Source organism: Empidonax traillii, unplaced genomic scaffold (genome assembly GCF_003031625.1).
Source record: "Empidonax traillii isolate 1590-97213 ecotype Southwest subspecies unplaced genomic scaffold, ASM303162v1 scaffold1195:size221945, whole genome shotgun sequence".
NCBI lineage: Eukaryota > Metazoa > Chordata > Aves > Passeriformes > Tyrannidae > Empidonax > Empidonax traillii.
Window position 1 is genome coordinate 39,213 of NW_020956388.1, and position 19,748 is coordinate 58,960.

A 19,748-nucleotide genomic window follows, 5' to 3' on the forward strand; every position below is an offset into this window, starting at 1 on the left:
GAATAGAAGGACTTACCAAAGCATTTTTCTAACTGGTTTATTGCAGCATCTTCTGGGCAGTCAAGTTTTGAACTTCTACATTTGAATCAAGTAAAGAGCCTAAAGTATTATAGCCTTAAAAGAAACCCAAACAAACAACAAAAGCCCCCCATGCAATCCAGACTATGCTGTTCAGAGCCTTTTGCATTGTCTGCCCACAAAATATACTTTCACTACCTTTTTTTTTTTCCACTGTTACTTAAGCAAGGCCACTAATATCAATGACAGTAACAACTTCCTATTCCCCCTTTATAAGGCCTGGTACTTATCTCGTGACCTGGTAATTAAATCAAGCACAGGTGAAACTCAGTTCCTAAAGTCCTCAGTGTCTTAAGGGGATCAGAATGCCTTAGAATACAGATGGAAATTTTTAATGAAGTACAAAAGAAACTATGAAAAAGGGAAGACCGGATTAAAATAACTGAAATAATTTAGAGCAGAACCTGTATCTAGCCAGTGTTGCAAACAGGAGTGCACATCTGTGTTACACAGCAGTTTGAAGGTTGATGCTGATTCCTCTGAACTACAGCTCTGCATAACATCAGATTGCTTGAAACAGTGCTGCATGTAGATGTAATTATGTTTGCAAATAGTTTAACTTGCACTGAGTCACTATATGCAGGATTTTTTCTGAATAATATTTAATTTTTAGAAGAAGTGTTTCACGTTTGCCATTAAAAGAAGTCAAGGAGCTATGCTGATATTATTAGTGCTTTTCCAACACTTGAAAAATCAGAGGGATTGATTTCATTTCATATTACTGAAACTATGAATTAAGGCTTAGTTCATTCTGTTACAAGTGGGTTTCTGAAGCAACTACATTCATATTTTAAAGAGTTATTACAACATAAAATATTATTAATAATAATACATACTAACCAACTGAGGAATTACTTTGCTCTCTGATGACTATTGTTTCACTCTGAATAATCAGTAGCTTTTGAGGTATTTCTGTGATAGGGAATAAATTCCTGTCCTTTCATAAAAGACAAGGCCACTTTACAGGAAAGTAAGGAAACATTTATAATGTAACCATGAAAAAACTGTCAGGCACTTTAAAGACTATCACAGTACAAAGGCTAAGCTGTCCGTCATTTCGGACACACTCAAGCTTCATAGAAGTGATGTTATGTGAGGAAGTTTCCTTAGCTCCCAAGCACTTTGTATAATCTGTGCTAATTTCAAAAAGCTTCCATTTTGCAGCACTTGCATCTAATTTGATGTTTCTTTAGCTTCATTTAGTAGAAAGCTGATAATACAGTAATTTAAATTCCCAGAAGAATATCAGATTGAAAACTATTCTTCTATTTCAATTTTATTTTTCCTTGGAAGATATATATATATATATATATGTATATAGTTATATATAGTTATAAAGTCAAATAACATGTTATGCTTCATATTCCTGCCAGGGACCAAAATGCCAGAATGAATTACCATAAACAGCACAGAAATGGAGTAGCTATTCAACAGAGTGGCTTTCAACAGCATATAGTAACAGGAAGAAACAGCTTAGAGCAGGACACATATTTTAAACAGTATTACTGAGAAAGGAGTAGACATTTAAGTACTGTGAAATGAGCCACAGACATTTCTAGATGCAGAATTGGAGGCTGAGCTGAGGCTTTCAAAGTTGGGACTGAAAATGGTATACTGCTGGTGATGCAAAAAAAGACCAAATTAAAAAAAAAACCCAAACAAATAAACCTGCTGGTCTGAGAATGTAGCCCATAGGAATTATTTACATACAGGAATAAGCTGAAATAGAACTCGGTTATGACATGATCAGCAATCACTTTGGTCTTCATACTTCTTTTATTAATATGCTACTAGTAGTGACGACAAACATTTTATAGCCTTACAAAGGCAAAATTTTGCTTACTTCTTCTGCATTTGAATCAAAGTAATATTAATGGTTTTGGCCTTTGAAGGTTAAGACACTCATTTAGATTTGCTATAAGGAAAATGAAGCAAAATGGAGAAGGATTTTATAACATCCTTACTTGAAAGACTGTGATGGATAGCACAAAAATATACACAAAACATAAGCAAAAGAAAACAGCAGAAAAAGAAGCTAAAGAGAAGAAAAAGAAAACTAAGGCCAAATTTTAATTACAAAAATTACTATTTTCACACTAAGAACGGGTGAGAAGTGGAGTAGGGAACTGAGGAAAGTTGTGTATTATTTGGTACTCAGGAATAAGGAATTTGCAAAATACCAAGGTAGAAAGGATTTTTTTTTCCTGCAACAAAGTAGAATTTTTGTATATACCCTTTTGATTGTGTAAAAAGTTCTGAACAGGTGCTTGTACTTTATTATTAGCACAGTATCAAATAGCTTCAATCTAGAATTCTCATTAAGTGATTAAAGAATCTCAGGAGAAAATAGTGTAAGCCTTTTGACTGTGACAGAGTGCTAACAGCATTAAGTCAAAAGACTTTGTGTTTATTAAAGTGCAACATGTATTTCCCAACAAAACTATGAAGAAAAGTCAAAGAAATGTAAGCCATTTCAAAGACAAAACCAACACAGGCTCATCATAGAACACAGGATTTTTATTAACCAATGATATTTTGGCAGAATGAAAACTGTAAAAGCCCTTTATGTTAATTTAAAATATGGAAATATATGAATGTGTATCTCTACGATAACTTTTAAAATTAAAATTCCATAAAAATATTTAAAAATAATATATTTTTTTTCCATTAAACATAGAAGGAAAAATAATGTCAACCAGAAACAGGAACAAACAAACAACCATTAAATAATACCAACAGAATCTCATAGTACTGTTTTACAGACTGCCATAACTCTTGAAAGTAATCCACAGAAATTATTTACCCAGTAATCTCAAGAAAAATCCCAAACAGATTGTTGCCTGATATTCTTCAGAGACAACAGTGGTTTTATCTAAAGGCTATGTATCTTTTTTCAGTCAGTGCACAAAGATTGAATTTGAAACAATCAGATTCTTATTGCACAGAAGTTACAAAACCTCAACACAATTAAAAAAGAAAATATAAAAGAAAAAAATCAGAGGATGTGGGGAACTGTGGTACTAAAATAAAATGTTGAGGTTATGCCTTGAATATTCTTAAATATTACGTAATATCTGCCTGTTAATTAAGTATAATATTTTAACTAATTGATGGCTTTGTAGGCTAAGACCACTAAAATTACCAATGAATTTGTCCACTCAGAGATTAGAAACTTTTTATAGCTTTCTTTTCAGACCATACCTTGGGGCAAATACCTTCACTATTGTAAATTCTGATCCAAGTTTATTTTTAAGTTGCCTTTTTAAGTGTTTTATCTCTTAGAAGAACTATTCTCATTTCTTTCTTTTTAAATCTAGGTTATCATTATCAAAGTAATCCTAGACTGACTAGAGTATGTTCAGTGAAAAAGCTTTTCATTGTCTCACATAGAGATACTCTTCAACTTACCTTCAACTACTTAACCTTCAAGTCAAGTTTCCTCCTTTTCTCATTTTTGTTATTCTTTTAAAGCCTCCAATTCAAGTGCTCTGTATGATATTGCCAATTATGTTTTAAGAAATTTATTTCAATAGTGTATAACAACTAGCCTTGCAGTGTACTGTTATTAAAATTAAACGGATAACACCATGCAATACAAAATTCAATGTCTTATCAGTCCTTCAATTTTTATAGTGGTCAGTAGTTCTAAAAAATAGCATCCTGAACAGCAAGACACTCATAAACAAATTCACAATGAGAAAATGATCAGATAAAATCTCTAATTTTAATACATGAAGCAGAACACTTTTTTTAATAGAAAAATGCCCAAAGCACTCTAATGGGCTTTGGCAGTATTAAAGAACATGTACAATTTTCAAAAATAGTCAGAGTTTTAATCAATTTTGTAAAATCATAATTTTAATTTTCCCCCAAATCAGTCTGAAGTTCACAGAGGCCAAACTGTTTGTGGAGAAGTTTGTATGGTTTTCTCACAAGAATCTCTGTCCTTTATTGGAAAGGAAAACCAAAACTGCAACCCTGTTAAATAAATGCAGCTCTTGATGTAGGGTCTGGGTCGACTCTCTTCAATGTTTACTTATTTTTCAGAGCAGGCTGATAGCCAGTGTAATGGCATTACCATGGCTGCATGGAATACAATTACATAAACCTACTTCAGATAGTTAGAAAAGACAGTACACAGTGCAAGTCTTTAGGGATAGAATCTTTTTTTTTCCGGAATCATTTCTATGTTACAACACAATTGCATTGTTCTGCTTACACTTATCCTTCAGATAAAGATAATACCCTGGTAATAAAAAGATGTAAATTCACTCAGATGCTGTTTGATCAAATTATGGAAGTACCCTTAACCATACTTTGTGCTGTTACATGATCATTTTATCTCATTTCTTGTTATTCCAATAGATTTACTTTATAGATATTGCTTCAGCGTATTTCACAGCAAATGGCTATGCATGACCAGCCCTGGAACAGAAAAAGAGTTATTAATCTCTCAGCCTTTACTCTTCCATTAGATTTTTCTGAGCAACAAAACATCTGTTCTCCTCTTAAACAGATTTTTATATACTGTTGATCCTCTTGCTTAAACAACATCAGATGCATCACTGATTAAGAACTTTGATTGCTTATATTCTCCTTGTAATATTGATCAGCTCTACACAGAATCTGTAGAGCATGTACAAAAACATTTTATTTTTTTTCGCACTCTTAACCATGGGAAGGAAATATTTTTTTTTTTTTTTTAATTAATGATTTGGTAAACAAAGCCCAATGGTATAACTGGACAAGTGACTTTAGTACAAAGGCAGTTTCTTATCTTTTGACTTATCTGGGCATTCTGAAGACTAATTATATGTAAATATAAGCAAAAATACTTTTTACACATTATACCTTGCAAACAATAAATATGAACGGAATTGCTTATGTTAGAAAAAATATTATTTATTTGTGTGTTACTTTTTCAAAGTGGGATTTGACTGTTTTACTTTTTTGGGATTGTTTACATGCTTAAAGTAGAGAATTCTGAACCCTGCTGAAATCAAGAAAAATAATGCAAGTTAATAAGTTCATATTAAACCCTCATATAAAGTGCATTGACATAATGGAAAATTAAAAATAAATAAAAATTCTACCACGATTGTTGATATTCATATACATTTTAAAATTACCCTACTAGGGCCTTTTCAATGTGACAAAAGCAGGCTCAAATCCCGCAATGTATTCGTTTATGCAGGTGCTTAAGTAATTTTGATAGTTTTTGGGTAGATGCAAATCAACTCTAAGCAGTTGGAGCCCTCACAGTTAGGAAGGGAACATTTTCTGTGAATGTACTTACTACTGTCATCATCATCATCATCATCATCATTACTACTGTACCAGCAGCACAACAGTTCTGGGAGAAAATACTAATTTAATGGTGAGATATTAAAAAAAAAAAAATATCCAGCAGAACCTTCTTAAAATAGAAATAACACAGGGGTGCAACCTGTCAACTTAGTCATCACAAGTCCATGCCTAAAGGAAATGTTTATGAAATCCAGAAAGACACAGAAAGGGTCACAACACAGAATACAAGGAGATGTAATTTGTGCAATAGAAAAATCTTCTCAGCGGAGTATTTTCTGTTCTATAACCTCTGTGTGTTATAGCACAACTTATATTTTTCTTCTCCAGGTATTTATTTCAACATTTTGTTAGATGTTACTCTACTTATGACCTATGTAGATATACAAAGGGTTTTACGGGGATTTTTCGCTTTTGAATGAGAAGGTTAAAAAAAAGTGCAATTCACCACTGATTGTGATCTGACATTTTTGCTAGGTAAAATATTTTCTTGTCCTTTTTGTGAACTAGGAAAGATTTCCAAATTCAGAGTGCCCTGAGTGTAAAGTAAGACTAGTTGGATTAAAGGCCACAATCCTAATCATCAGGTGACTTAACTTAGTATAATCTAATCGAAGTCAATGTCATACCAATCAACCCAGTGGAGATATGGCACAACTTTAATGGCATATAAATTATAGTACTGATTTGTAAATACCTTAGTTATATTGGTTTGCACCATATTTAACAGTTTAAAGTGAATCAGCACAGACAGAAATCACTACTTCCAAACTGGCTTTTAGGAAAGGGAAAAATACCAATTTTTAGGTAGTGACTGTAATGAACTTGTAGGACAAATGTGAATATTTTGGTAAGCTTTCAAACACTTATCTAATCATCATGTGAACATTTTAGTCTGGCTATGCACTGTCACAATATCCAGAAAAAAAATCATGTAAGGAAAGCCCTTCTAACATTTATGTGCACGTGCCTAGTTTGGAATGAAAAGCAGTAAGAGTCCGTATTGAAGTAAAGAAATGTATTCTGGTTGTTTAATTTAATATATAGAACCCTGGCCTGTCTTGAAAGGTGGTAGAAATTGATGTTGCTGGATCATTTCATATGCTGCTAAACAGCCTAAATTACCGGAGAGGTTTATAGTGAGACTTCTCTTTCCAGTACGCACAAGCACAGAGCTTGAGCTTCATTCACATGCACAAGGTACACCAAAAAACCCCTTTCCACTGCTCTGAAAGCCAAATGTAAAAACAGTACTGGACAAGTGTTTTCCTTCCATCTCAATAATTTATGACCAGTGCTGGCTCTAGTGTGTTATGGTACCTTATAAACAATGTCCTGTAGAAGCACTCTAGTAAGGGAAGTAAGGATAAGTCTAGAGATGATAAGCCATTTCAGGTGTGGCTCCATTAAATTACTAAAAAAATATTTAGGGCACAGATCTAAGGTTCCTTTTGCCAAGCGATTTTTTTAAAAATGGGACGGACACTGCTTCAAATGTAAAGAGTATTTCTCTGGGGATTTTTTCCTCCTTAAATTGCCCTCTATCACACTAAAAGACGAGGAACTAACAAGAAGTAATTTTCAGCAGAAACTTTGCAGTTATGTTTTGTTGTACAGAAACAGAAAATTAAAAAAAAGGGAAAAAAGGTACATCCATGGGAAAAAATAATAAATGCCTTTTCCCCCTGGTGTCATGTCTTTGGATATGTACAGCCTTGGAGAAATGTATAAATCATTTTATACATGGAACTCTTAAAAAACTAGAGATTTTTAGTACAAAGGAATCAATTCACTGCAAGAATGTCCACATGCTGTTGCTTTATGATTTACTATATACACAAGAGGATCAAAGAAAGGACCCCTGTTTTACAGTTACTGCTGTACTATACATTAACATGTGGCTAATACCCTTCTCTGGGTGAGATTTACACTTAGTATTACAAATAACATAACAATGCTGAAAATACTGATACAAAACAGCTTCAAGATGACATTTTAAAAATATCCTTCACTTTCATTGAATTGTTTTCTCCAGGTTTTTTTAAGTTTCAGCTCTATAAAAGATTCTCCAAGAAAATAGTAGCATTTAAAATGTTATTTTTGAAATTTATAGATGGATTTTTCTTTTTTTTAATAAAGTGTAATCCAAAAGTCCATTTTTCCAGGAAAAGAACAGCTATAGCTATAGTACATATGCTATGGTTTGGGTTTTCTGCATTTTACTTTTTTTTTTTTTAATGTAGTATAGTACATTTGTATACTGGGAAAAAATCCTTCATTACAGCATATGTTTGATTTATTTACAGATCTGAAATATAATTGCATACATCAACTTTTGAGATGAGCAAGACTGAAATGAATTGTTAGTAGGAATCAGCTGTCCTCTGAATCTACCATGACATTAAGAGATTGCTCAAAAACAAAAAGTGATTCTGAGTAGCAAAATTCTCTTAACATTTTTTTAAACTTTTTTTGTAGACTTTAAATTATGAGTTGCAATGCAGAACTGGGAGTGTCGAATACCCACAGTTAATTTGATCAAGCTGTGTTTGCAATTCTTGCACATTCTGTTTTGGCAGTAGCAACGTACACATGAACATGAAGAATTTTGGCAAATGTTTGTCTTCATTCTTATGTATCCATCTCTGGATACCCAAAATTATCACTACAGAATATTTAGACAAAACCTGCTCTCTTCAACATCAGATAACGTAATAAAATCAGCTCTACCCAAAATAAAATCCTCAATAAACAGAAGCCTTAAATTTCAGGCTGCTGAAATCACTTTGCAGAATATCTGCCAAGCTCATAGTCTTTTTTTTTTTTCTTAATCTAACCAATCCTTGTCTTAATCTAAATATTAAGTAGGGAAGTAGATAAATTTAACACTAGGTAAAATTGGATCATTAATTCATTTTATATGCTCTATGTGACTTACCTTTCAAAAGTTACAGATTTTTAGTGGCTATAAAAGCTTTGTTTTTCATTATATGCTATTTCCGTTAAGTCACACTGGTCTGTTTCTTTATGTGAGAATGTGCTGCACTCTTGGCTTTCTTAATTTATCACCAGTTAAGAGAGAGGGAAGTTGCCTCAGATCTGCTTCAATCATACTTATATGTGCCAGATTATTTATAAACTACTAACTGTATGTCCTTTTATAATGCAAACAGATTACCCTCCATCAGAGAGATTGTAAACTAAGTGTAGTGTTTAGTATATGCCACGTGTTCAGAGTAACTTGACTCAGATGCCTGTTTTCAAGACTTCTGAGAGGGGAAAACCAGATCTTTTGCTACTGACAGGTCTGCAAGTTATATGGTGTGATTAGATGATTTAATACCCCTGTGAGACCAGGCATTATTAATCTCACTTGTGTGTAATAGGTCAAGAGTAGCAAACCTGATGAGTTGGTATAAACTGGGTTCTTAAGTGCTGATGACACAGCCTACAGAAATTTTGACTTATGCAGGTTATTTGGCCTGGGTAATAAGACTCCTCTTTTGTCTTTCACCCATTTTTGATGGCATGAGGCACTCATAGAATGCATACAGCAGGAAGTGGTAACACATGTCTACAAGTCAGCAAATATCACTGTATTAAAAAAGAAAAAAAAAGTGTAAAAAGAGGGTCCTTAAAGAATTCTGACTCCTTATTTCCCTAGTCTCTATAGAATTCAAAAGGGTTTACTAATTACTTATCTATTCATTCCTCACATCTACTTTAACAGTAATCTTATTAAACATACATGATATTATTAAAGATCATCTTCTAGAACTTTCAGGAACGATAGTGACTTACGGAGGGGAAAAAATATTTTGCCAATATTGGACTAGCAGTGCCAGCCAAATGGTCCCATTTATTATATCCATGGTGACTTCTGCATGACAAATCAGGCTAGTTATTCAACCATCTCGTTCATCCTTTTGCCTCAGTCCCAGATGGGAAAGTATGGAACCTACAGAAAATGTTAAATTTTTACTTTATTTTTTTCACATGAAAGTAGCAACAAGATGAGAAGTGAAGACTGAGTTCTAGGCGAGCTTATGTTCCTCCTTAATCAACTCTCCTTCCATGGCAAGAATATAAGCACCTTGTTAGCCATCTTGTTGACCTAAAGTCTGTAGCTCTGCTGTGTGTAAATTGTGGTGGAGGAAAACATTTTTCCTGCTATACATGTGTAAAGAGATGGGTCCCCTCGGAGGCTGTCCAAGTCTCCCTGTGAAGGTGGTGTGCTGTCGAGGTACAGCCATTTGGTCTTTTGGAGCCCCTGAGAACATTGGATAGCTGTCTGCCTTGGATGCTGGCTTTTCTGTACTCGGTGCTGTGATAGCCAAACCATTCTGGGTGACCTCTGAAGACAGGGTTTCATACGTGCCTCTAGTATGCTTGATGACTTCCACGATCTCCTTCTCTTTTAAGAGGTTGCTCAGACACAAATTAGACAGCTGACAGCTCTCGCTTTCGTAGGCTGCTGCTTGGTTGCCTGATGGGTGTCTAAAAGGGTCCTCGGTGGGAGTATGTGCTGACTTTCTGTCCCTTGTGCTGAGATTTTGGCTCACCATTCTGATTGGATATGTAGTCTGAGGAGACAAAACAAAAGTATTAGTAAAGAACACAGTAGAAAAATGATGTAGAGTATATAAAACACTTGTCACTACACATTTCTGTAGACCCAGCACATGGGTCTGGCAGACTAAAACGAAAGATGACTCTCAACTCTGGTAAAAGTTCCAAGGCACTGCCAGCATAAAATAGAAGTATTATTCATTCATATTTAACAACATTAACATTGAAAAATCCTTACTATAGGTAAAGATTTGGGCATTTTCTTTAAAAAACATAGTTTAGATCAAAGGAGGATTTTTTTTTTAGAACATAATAACTGCATAAAAAGTTTCCATGAATTGTAAACAGATTTTCAAAAGCATTTCACATGATGAAACACTGAGAATTTTCATTGCATACAGTTCAACACTTAATGCTCTCAAAAAATCTAAAGAACATGTTTTATAACTATCTTCACGCCTTGGTTAGGCTTAGAACATGCTCGGTTCTCATTCTCCCTTGAATTCAGATGTTTTGTTGCATATTTACAGGTCAAATGCAGAGCAATAATTTTATTTCAGCTGCCTGGAAAAATACAAAGTAAGAAGGATTCCTGCACGTTACCATCTTCTGATGCTGTGTAATCATGCATGCATTTGATTTGGCTTAAATGATGGCAATCTATCTGTACATGGCAATGATCACTGCAGATTTTCAGCATGTAACTAGTGTGATACTTCATACTGTCTTCCATAGAACACCTGCCTGGGGATGAGATGGTGGTACACTTTCCCCGGTTAAAGCAACTAGTTAAACCACAACTAAAGTCCAATTTAACTCCATTTAGGTTTTCTGCAATAGAGCTCTAAAATGACATAGTAGCATTCTTGACATTTACATTAATATATGGGCTCTGACGTTGCAAAATAAAGCTGAGAGAAGAAAAAATACTGCCAAGCCTTACAACAATATTTTGCTAAAAATATTTCAGGATGCTTCCCTGATTCTATAGGCAACTTGGATATATTGTTTCGGAATGAGTTGCATCACTTCACATGCATTTCTATTTTAAGCAACAGAATTATGATACAGTCGATATTGACAGCTTAAATCCTTTTTTTTGTGTAGGAAAGGTCATGATTCTACGCAGGGTTGGATACAAGGATTGTAGTGAATTTTAGGCATCAGAGATAATACTTAAAAAAATTATGAGTACTGGAGCATCAATTTTTTTTCCACTTTATTCAGTGTTGATTGCATCCAGATTCATAAATGGGAGTAGAACACTTCTGGAAAACATTATTTCAGTTTTTATGCTAACCGGACATAGATGATGAAATGAAATTCTATTTGATTCCTAGGGAATCAATCTTGGGGATACTTGTCTATAAATTCAACCACTTTTTAACAGATAATTTTTTAATCTATCTATCTATCTATCTATCTATCTATCTATCTATCTATCTATCTATCTATCTATCTATCTCAGTAAATAAAATCTTCCTACTTTGACAAAGGAGTCAAATTTAATGCCCTGCCCAAAATCCCTGCATTTATTTTAAGGGAATGTTTCTGGAGTTATCATATGTCACCCTATGCCCTTTGACAACCTAAAGATTGATACAGAACCTTAGAGGAACCTCATGGTGGGACTTCTAGTCTATTCTCGAGATTCAAGTCTATTCCTTCTCTCTCTCTCTCTGCCATGGAAATGATGAAAGAATTGCTGTTTGATCTTGAATACCTGTTTATGTCTTCAAAGAATGCTGTCAAGCAACCCCTTAATCTTCTCTGCTCTAGAATAAAAAAATAACGTGTTGATCTTTTCTCATAGGACTCATCTGCTAGACCATGAGTCATTCACACTTGTCTGCTCTATAGATTCCCTTCAGTAATTCCACCATGTGTTACCTTAGGCAGAAGGCCCAAGAGTACAGTACTAAAGTAATCCCCCACCATTATGAAGCAGAAGATGCAGAATTAATCCTATGAAGGACTTCTTCATCTTCTTCTTTTAATTGTCCACATTAGTTCCATGATTTTTTCCTACAAAATTATTTCTAAGTTCAGCTGATTATTGTCACTTAGACATAATACTTATTTTGTCTATATTGAATTTCATAATTTTTCCTTTAATCTTTAATGTATCAAGGTAATTCTGAATTCCAGTTTTATTTATTAACCTGTTTTCCATTCCACCCAACTTCATGTAAGCTATAAGTTTAATAAGAACAATTTCTAGTCCATCATCCTGGTAGCAAATGAATATTATCAAACACTATAAACCCCTACTTACTAGAGCCTTCTCTTTTTATATTAGGCTTTTGGTTAGTAATTTCCAAGGACAGCTTTCCAATTTATGGAAATCACAATCTTTTCCCAAAACTCACAAAAATAGATACTGATATTGCAGACTGATCAGTTTATATTTGCTTTAATAAAAACATCTCAAAGCTTGTCCTGGTTGTATACACTACTCATTAAAAAGTCTAGCGATTAAGAACCATTTCTCTTCTTACAGCTGCTATTTCTGTGCCATCAAAAGCATGTAATGTATCTGTTTAATCAGTAAATATTCTTGTTCTTGTCTTCATTCAGTGAGATTACTCGGTCATAAGCAGCATGACATGTGAATAACCAGAGTTTAAACATGTTGCTGTAGACCTTTGTGGTTTTGGCTACACAGGTCACTTCCATTGAAAAGCATGACCATTGCTAGAAGTCTTGGATACAAGTTATCTTATAATCTTAAGAATTCCTTAGCAGTTACTGTTGCCTCTTGAAATAGAATAAAAAATAAAAACTTTTAGGGAAAAAATTATTTTGAAATTATTCGTACCAACTAGGAGGGTTTTAAAGTAAATAGAGAAGAATCAAATGATCTTGAAAATAAAAACTGCAGAAGCATGTTCAAAGCAAGGCATACTGTTGAAAATCAGTACCAGTAAAAGGTCAAGGCATGATTACATGATTTTTTTATAATGCTTTTTAACTTGATCTTGATGAAATGCTGTTATGACTATCTGGCACTGTGGTGTTTCTTTGCTCTTCCTTATCAAGGCTATATTTCACATGAAATATTTTCAATTTAGAAAATAAATGTTGGTTTGTAGGTCTACAAAATACTTGCTTCTGGTTCTTGGGTAATGGGGGCAGAGAGTTTGTGTTTATGTATCAATAAATATTTAATAATATATATGTGGTTAGGGAAGCTCTTAGTTTTGTGAAGCTGTAACTTGCTGAAATTCCTCTTCTATTAAATAATTAAACAAATACCAGGTGGTGACAAATTAAGAACTAATTTATCTAGATTTTAAAATATCAAAAGAAATTCAGAATATGCCAGCAGTATTCTAGGACAGGGGTTTGGCCATAACCCCAGCAATAAGGTAATAGGATGGTTAACAAGGAAAGACAGACTCATTCCATCAGATGCATAGTTAGATATCAAATGAGATTTTAATAGAAACACTGCCAAAAACCCAATACTATTGTTGTTATCTATGAAAAATTACTGAAGAACATCTTCTAATCAGGAAAAGAGAGAACAGTGATCAGATGGGAGTCAAAATCAACAAGAAATCCTCTACCTTGTCTTCACCCAAATGACATTATTCTCCCACCAAAATATTATCAATAAAAAGTCCAATGCTGGTCTGATTTTAATGCAAGTTATTTTTTGCTATCCTTCTAACATTCTTATAAAAGTAACAGCATAGAGAATTAAAATTAGTCATACGTTCTTGTTCATTTAATGAATTCAGATAATTTAGCTTGAAAGAATACAATCCAATTGAGTTTTCTTGCTGGTCCATTTTACAGTTATTTAGGATCCTTATGAACTGGTCAGAATGAGAAAAACGTCCCAGAATGAAATGCACAGAAGTAAAAACCACATATGCCATACCATCACCACCACCACCAAAAAAGTTAAACATTTATTTTTAACCTATTTCTCCCTATCTTCCTGTAAATGTTTAATGTAAAATTTTCTGCAGTGGCCTTTTAGGTACCAACTGCATTCTATGACCAGTAGACATGAGTGAGCAAAGCTACAATCCCAATGCATCTGTTTGCCAATTTGAAGGCTGAGTCCTTGTCCAAAGCTGAAGGTGGCTTCGTGCCAGTCGTGCTCCAGCCTAGCCTAGAGCAGCTGCAGGGCTGCTGTAAACTGCTGCTTGGCAGTGCTCCAAGGAGCCGATCTGCCAGCTGGTGACTGCTGAAGCAAAAAATCCATTCATCTCTTTCCCTTTTATTTTTCAGTAGCTCAGCTAGAACCAACAACTTCTCTGCCCCAGAAATCCCCAATGCCACTCTATAGTCTGCCTAACTGTGGGCCCAGGAAATGGGTTGCGATTAGGATGCAAATGGGGCTGTGAAATTTCTTTCAAAAGTGGCCCATTTTAAAGATATGCAGAGGGGGAAAAAAAGGCCTCCTTTGTTGTTTCAAATGTGTCTTAACCTTTAAGAAAACATCTGGATTTGAATTTCCTAATCATATTAAACACACACACACACAAACACACAAAGTGCATGTTTTCATGCTTGAGTCTATTTCTCAAAAAGAAAAAAAAAAGGTTTTATTAAAATCTGATTGTCTGTAAAAGTTTGATAGGCTTGTATCATGATCAGTTATGTTTTAAGGTAGATATATGTGAGAAATATCAAAATATTTTAGGTTTGATTATTCCACACTGCTGCTAAATACATCAAGATTAAAGCAAAACGAGAACTTAATATTCTTAAAGTATCTTATCCATAATATTTTTTGAGGGTTCCTCTTTGTGACTGCCATTCTAGTAACTTTTTCTAACATTAGGAGAAAACCCACGCCTCCTCCTCAATGACCCATCACGAAGTAAAGAAAATGTATTACTCTCAAAGAAAGCTCCAGCATGAGACATTATGAGCAAAACACTGTAGTCATTCATCACATTCCATTTTCAAACCCAATGAGTGAAATATGACAAGAGTTAACAACAAGACAATACTGCTGCAGGACATTCCAAATTGGATATTGTTTCTGACTGTCTTATGACAAAGTATTAATAAAAAATGATAGGAAAAGACATGAATTACAAAAACGCCCCAAAAAGGGTGCAGATTGTAAGATGTCTGTGCCCAGAGGCACCTGTGAGCCTCAGATGCCTATAATGTAATTCTTTCAAATAGAGCAGCTTTCTTAAATATATCATTCTGACAGCAGGTATAGAGAATAAAAACAAACAAAATACTCCCTCATCAGCCTACCCACTGCACCCTAACAACCAAACAGTGGTGTATTCGAAGAATGGTTTTACCAGTCCAAAGAATTTTTGCTTTCAGAGGTGTTAATGGAAGCACACTCGAGAGAGCAATTATTCTGAAAGAAACCTGAAGACTTTTTGGGTTCCAAACTAAAATGTTTTTTCCAGTGTAATATTATCTATATAGCCCAGCATGGCTCACTTGGCCCCTGTCAGGTCTCAGCTGGACTGCAGCACCTTCTGCAGAACTGCCTCCATTTGCAGCCTAGCCCAGAATTCATAAAATATAAAGCCACATAAAGGAGTTCAGAAACAAAACAAGGTGCTATATCTCTGCATTTCTTTGAAGGACGGAAAGGATGAAGCCCTGCACGATGCTTTTGAATTTATATCCCTTCAGATGCCTTTCGCAGTTCTGACAGTTTATATAAGTGAAGATCTAATTTACCAAAACACAGGTTAACTCAGTACTTCGGTATGCCACATCTGTCACTATGTCAGCTCCTTAATTTCTACATCTCCTCACTTTTGTGCTTACCAGCTTCCAGCCTAGAGATGATCCAATACAAAATGTAATTTAGCTGCTGCAGGTAATTGTTCTTCATTCAAGACTCTTAAAAAGCACTCGCTCTTATTGATTTCAGTAGCACCTGAACTGAGAGTGGCTTTTACAATCCAGACCTGCATATATTGAACATCTGATGCTGCCTTCTGGCAACATGTGACACATGAAAGGAAGAAAGCAAGCACAGCGTATCAAAATAAGTCATGGACTAGCATCAACAGGTTACGGGTAAGAATCAGCTGCTGATCAATTTGACAGCTCTACCATTGTCCATTATAAAATGAATGCAGTCAACATAGACCAGAAACATTTATCTTTCTGCCTTTCAAACACCTTCATTTTACTTACTGAAAGCAAAAATTATGGCATGCTAAAATGCATGCCTCTTTGCCATAAGGCCATTTAAACAAACAGGTAAATTGAATAAAAGTTAACGGTAGTAAGGTAATGTCTGAAAATAATTTTATGGTAATGGTGATACAGTGAGATAAGTAACTGACTGAGGGTTTATGTAAGATATTCATCTTCCTACAACATAGAATTATCCTTCAAAAATTTTATTTATGTAAGTAAGAATGCACAGTTAAAGCAACAAGGTGTAAAAGGATGTAATGCTGTGTTATAAAGCAGGAAGAAAACAGTGAAGAAATTCCCATTAATTTCTAGTAACTTAGAGTAAATCACTACTCTGTGTTCTCAATACTACATTCCAAGGGTTAACTGGAAGATTTTTCTCATTAGTAAATCTGAGAGAAAAATTTGCATTTTACAGCAAATACTAGCTCCCCCATCTCCAGCAATTCTCATAACACCTCTGCCTCTACTGAAGCCTTTTGCATCTCTTTTTACTGATCTTCTATCCCCTCAGCTTCTTTGGGCAGACATAGCTATGGCAGTTAATTATGTGGAAAATCTCTTCTTTAAGTTCTTTTTATGTGCAGGCTCCATCTCTGGTTACAGGCAGCAGAGTCTAGAATAAGATGCCCAAGTCAAACTTGCCCATGGAACCTCCCAGGCTCTATTCAAGGAGACTGGATAGGCCCCACGTTCACCCAGGACTTCAGGTCTCACTGTTTCTGTGCAACCCAAGAAATTATGGCCACTTGTGCCATGCTTTTAGCTACAGTCATATAGAAAGTCATAAGTGTCCGCAGTTAAGGTCCTCTATTGCATAACTGATGCAAAATGAACAAATAGAAAATGAAGAAGTGGATTCACGGGAACACCAGGGTCACTTCAATAGGATAACAGTTCGTGCAGTGTGGGCAGTGAAGTATGAGACAAAGGTCCTGAGGAAACTCTGAGGGAGTTTGCTCTGGAATTACAATCAGGAAAACTGGACAAGTGCTAATTAGCCCTTCTGAAAGAATGTGCTATTCAGCTGACATTTACTGCTATGCTAACAGAGGTGTTCTGACTTCGCAAGCCAAACTTGTATTTCTAGTTTTTCTATTTCTAGCTAGCATATCTAGCATTTGATGTGCTATGTAGACATACTAACTTGTTCACGGATCTCTGCCTTGTGCCTTATATATTGAATTGATGACCAGCTGCCTGAAAGCTATGAAGCCCATTTCCATCCTCAGGCCTGACATGTGGTCAGCAAAATCTTATTATGTGTAAATCAACCGAATTAAAACTTGTAGGTGGCAATTGCCTTTGAGAACCACTGATACATACATGCTTAGCTTTTACCAAACTTCTAATTATATAGTTAATTTTTTTGTACTTTAATATCACCTAATTTCCTATAAGACCAGAAATTTCATATATAAAATGAAATTCATATAATGATGTATTCCCTTAGGTGAGATATCAGGAGACAGCAGCTTTAGAAGTTGTAGTCTTGGAAAGATTTTATTATGCTATGTAAAATTGTTTATTTATTATATAGCATTATATCTGAAAAATACTTTTAGGAAAAGAAAGAATATAGGTATTATGCTTACAGATGTATTCTGTTATATTTAGGATAAGAATCTTAAATACTTTGGCATATGAGGCTTTTGCTTTAGCAGATGGCCATATAGGATCTCAAATCTCTATTGTGTCTCTGTATATTTTTTCTATCTTACCTTCTGTGAAGAAAATAATCACATATACTTATCTTTGAGTTCAGGACTTCTTTGTCTCACTTTCACTTAGGGAATGTCACCAAAAAATCAGATTTCTAATGAATGTATGCCTCCTGAAATACACTGCACTGGTTGCTTTTTCATAGAAGAACACACAAAACCCCAGATGAATTGTGCTTAACCAACACTCATCTTTTTTCATTATATTATTTAACAGTAAAAAATAATTCTATTAAGTGTTCACAAAAAATTAGTTTTCATAAATGAGTTTCATAAATTAGCATCCTTGCTGTTGAAAGAATAAGGGTTGAACTTATACAAGTACAGTGGGAGAAACTGCATACATTGGCAAATGATGATCAGCTACTGTCATATTAATCAGTGACATTATCCCTCAGCTCAATATGCAGTCTGCAAAGGAGAAATTAAGAAACTAATAAAAATGGCAAATTTTATCCAGATGACATGAAATCCTAGCTGCCCTTTAACTCACTTGACTTTTTATTTTTATGATGAGATTACTGAGACCAAGACATTCTTGAAGAGAAATAGAAACTACTTTATTATTTTAATATCTATATACAAGGGCACCTGTTCTAGGAATGAAATATCACAGAGTAGTCATACTTTTTAATCTCTAAAGTAAATTTCCATAATTAGGCCTTTCTTTGTGGTTAGACCAAAAAATTGTAACGTAACTACAATCAATCCCTAGCCTTAACTGGTCAGGTTCAGTGCATTCAACAACATGAAGAAACAGACTCCTATGACAGGATGAAGCATTACTATTCCAGAAAGATACTGATGCCCTGCTGTAGGATTCAGTCAGAAAAAACCTCTGTATGAACTTTGCACAGGACAATACTCAGCTAATTAGACATCATTCGTAACAGAAGAATTTCCCTTAAAATATTTTCTTCAAAGATCTTACTATCTATGATGGTTATAAATCTACACTGAGTGAATCATTCCATGCCTAGGGGTTTTTTTTGGCATTGACAATCTTAGAAATAGGGAAAGAATAAATAGAATTCTCTTGGAGCAGGGAATATCTCTACTTTTTTCTTTTACTGTTAAACCAATGACCCAAGAATGTTTTGTTTTGTTAGTATGGAACTGGTGCCTATAAATTCTACTATCTGATCTCCATCTGTCAATATCAAATACATTTACAGTGAGAAAATCTTGTCAGGGGAAGGAAAGGGGCTCCCAGAGAGCAGATATAAGTAGCTGTAAAGGAAATGTAAGGAATAAGGAATGAATACAACTGATTTAAATGAAAGAGATCTTGCTTTAACAAAACAGTGTTCGCAGTTGAATGATATAATCATAGAACCATAGAATGATTTGGCTCATAAGGGACCTTAAAGATAGTTCCAACCCCCCTGCCATGACCAGAGATACCTTCACTAGACCAGGCTGCTCAAAGCCCCATCCAACACGGCCCTCAATACTTACAGGGATGGAGCATCCTCAACTTCTCTGGGCCATCTGTTCCTGTGTCTCACTACCCTCTGAGTGAAAAACTTCCTAACTCCTGATCTAAATCTCTCCTCTTTCAGTTTAAAACCATTCCCCATTGCCCTGTCACTCTCTGCCCACGTAAAAAGTTACTCTCCCTCTTTTTAATACGCCTCCTTTAGGTACTGGAATGTGCTATAAGGTCTTCACAGTGTTCCCTTCTCCAGGCTAAACAGTCCCAGCTCTTTCAGCCTGTGTTCACAGAAAGGATGCTCCAGCCCTCTGATCATCTTTAAGGCCGTCCTGTGGATATGCTCAAACAGGTCCATGTGGGGTTCCACAAGAGCGGAGTCGAGGGACAAAATCACCCCCCTTGACCTGTTGGCTACTGCTTTTGATGTAGCCCAGGACATGGCTGGTTTCTGAGCTGCAAGGGTAAATTGCTTGGTCATGTCAAGCTTCTTGTTCACC

At 35.0% G+C, this 19,748-nt stretch overlaps 1 protein-coding gene across 1 annotated transcript in view; it reads right to left on the reverse strand.

Moving 5' to 3' along the window:
* Nucleotides 1-8,912: 8,912 nt before the first annotated feature.
* LOC114069113 (serine-rich coiled-coil domain-containing protein 1-like) overlaps nt 8,913-19,748 on the reverse strand; it is a 42,879-nt gene continuing 32,043 nt past the window's right edge. The window contains exon 2 of the mRNA XM_027905677.1: nt 8,913-9,965. Coding sequence (XP_027761478.1) covers nt 9,480-9,947 — 468 coding nt within the window. The 5' untranslated portion in view covers nt 9,948-9,965 and the 3' untranslated portion in view covers nt 8,913-9,479. The remainder of the gene's footprint in view (nt 9,966-19,748) is intronic.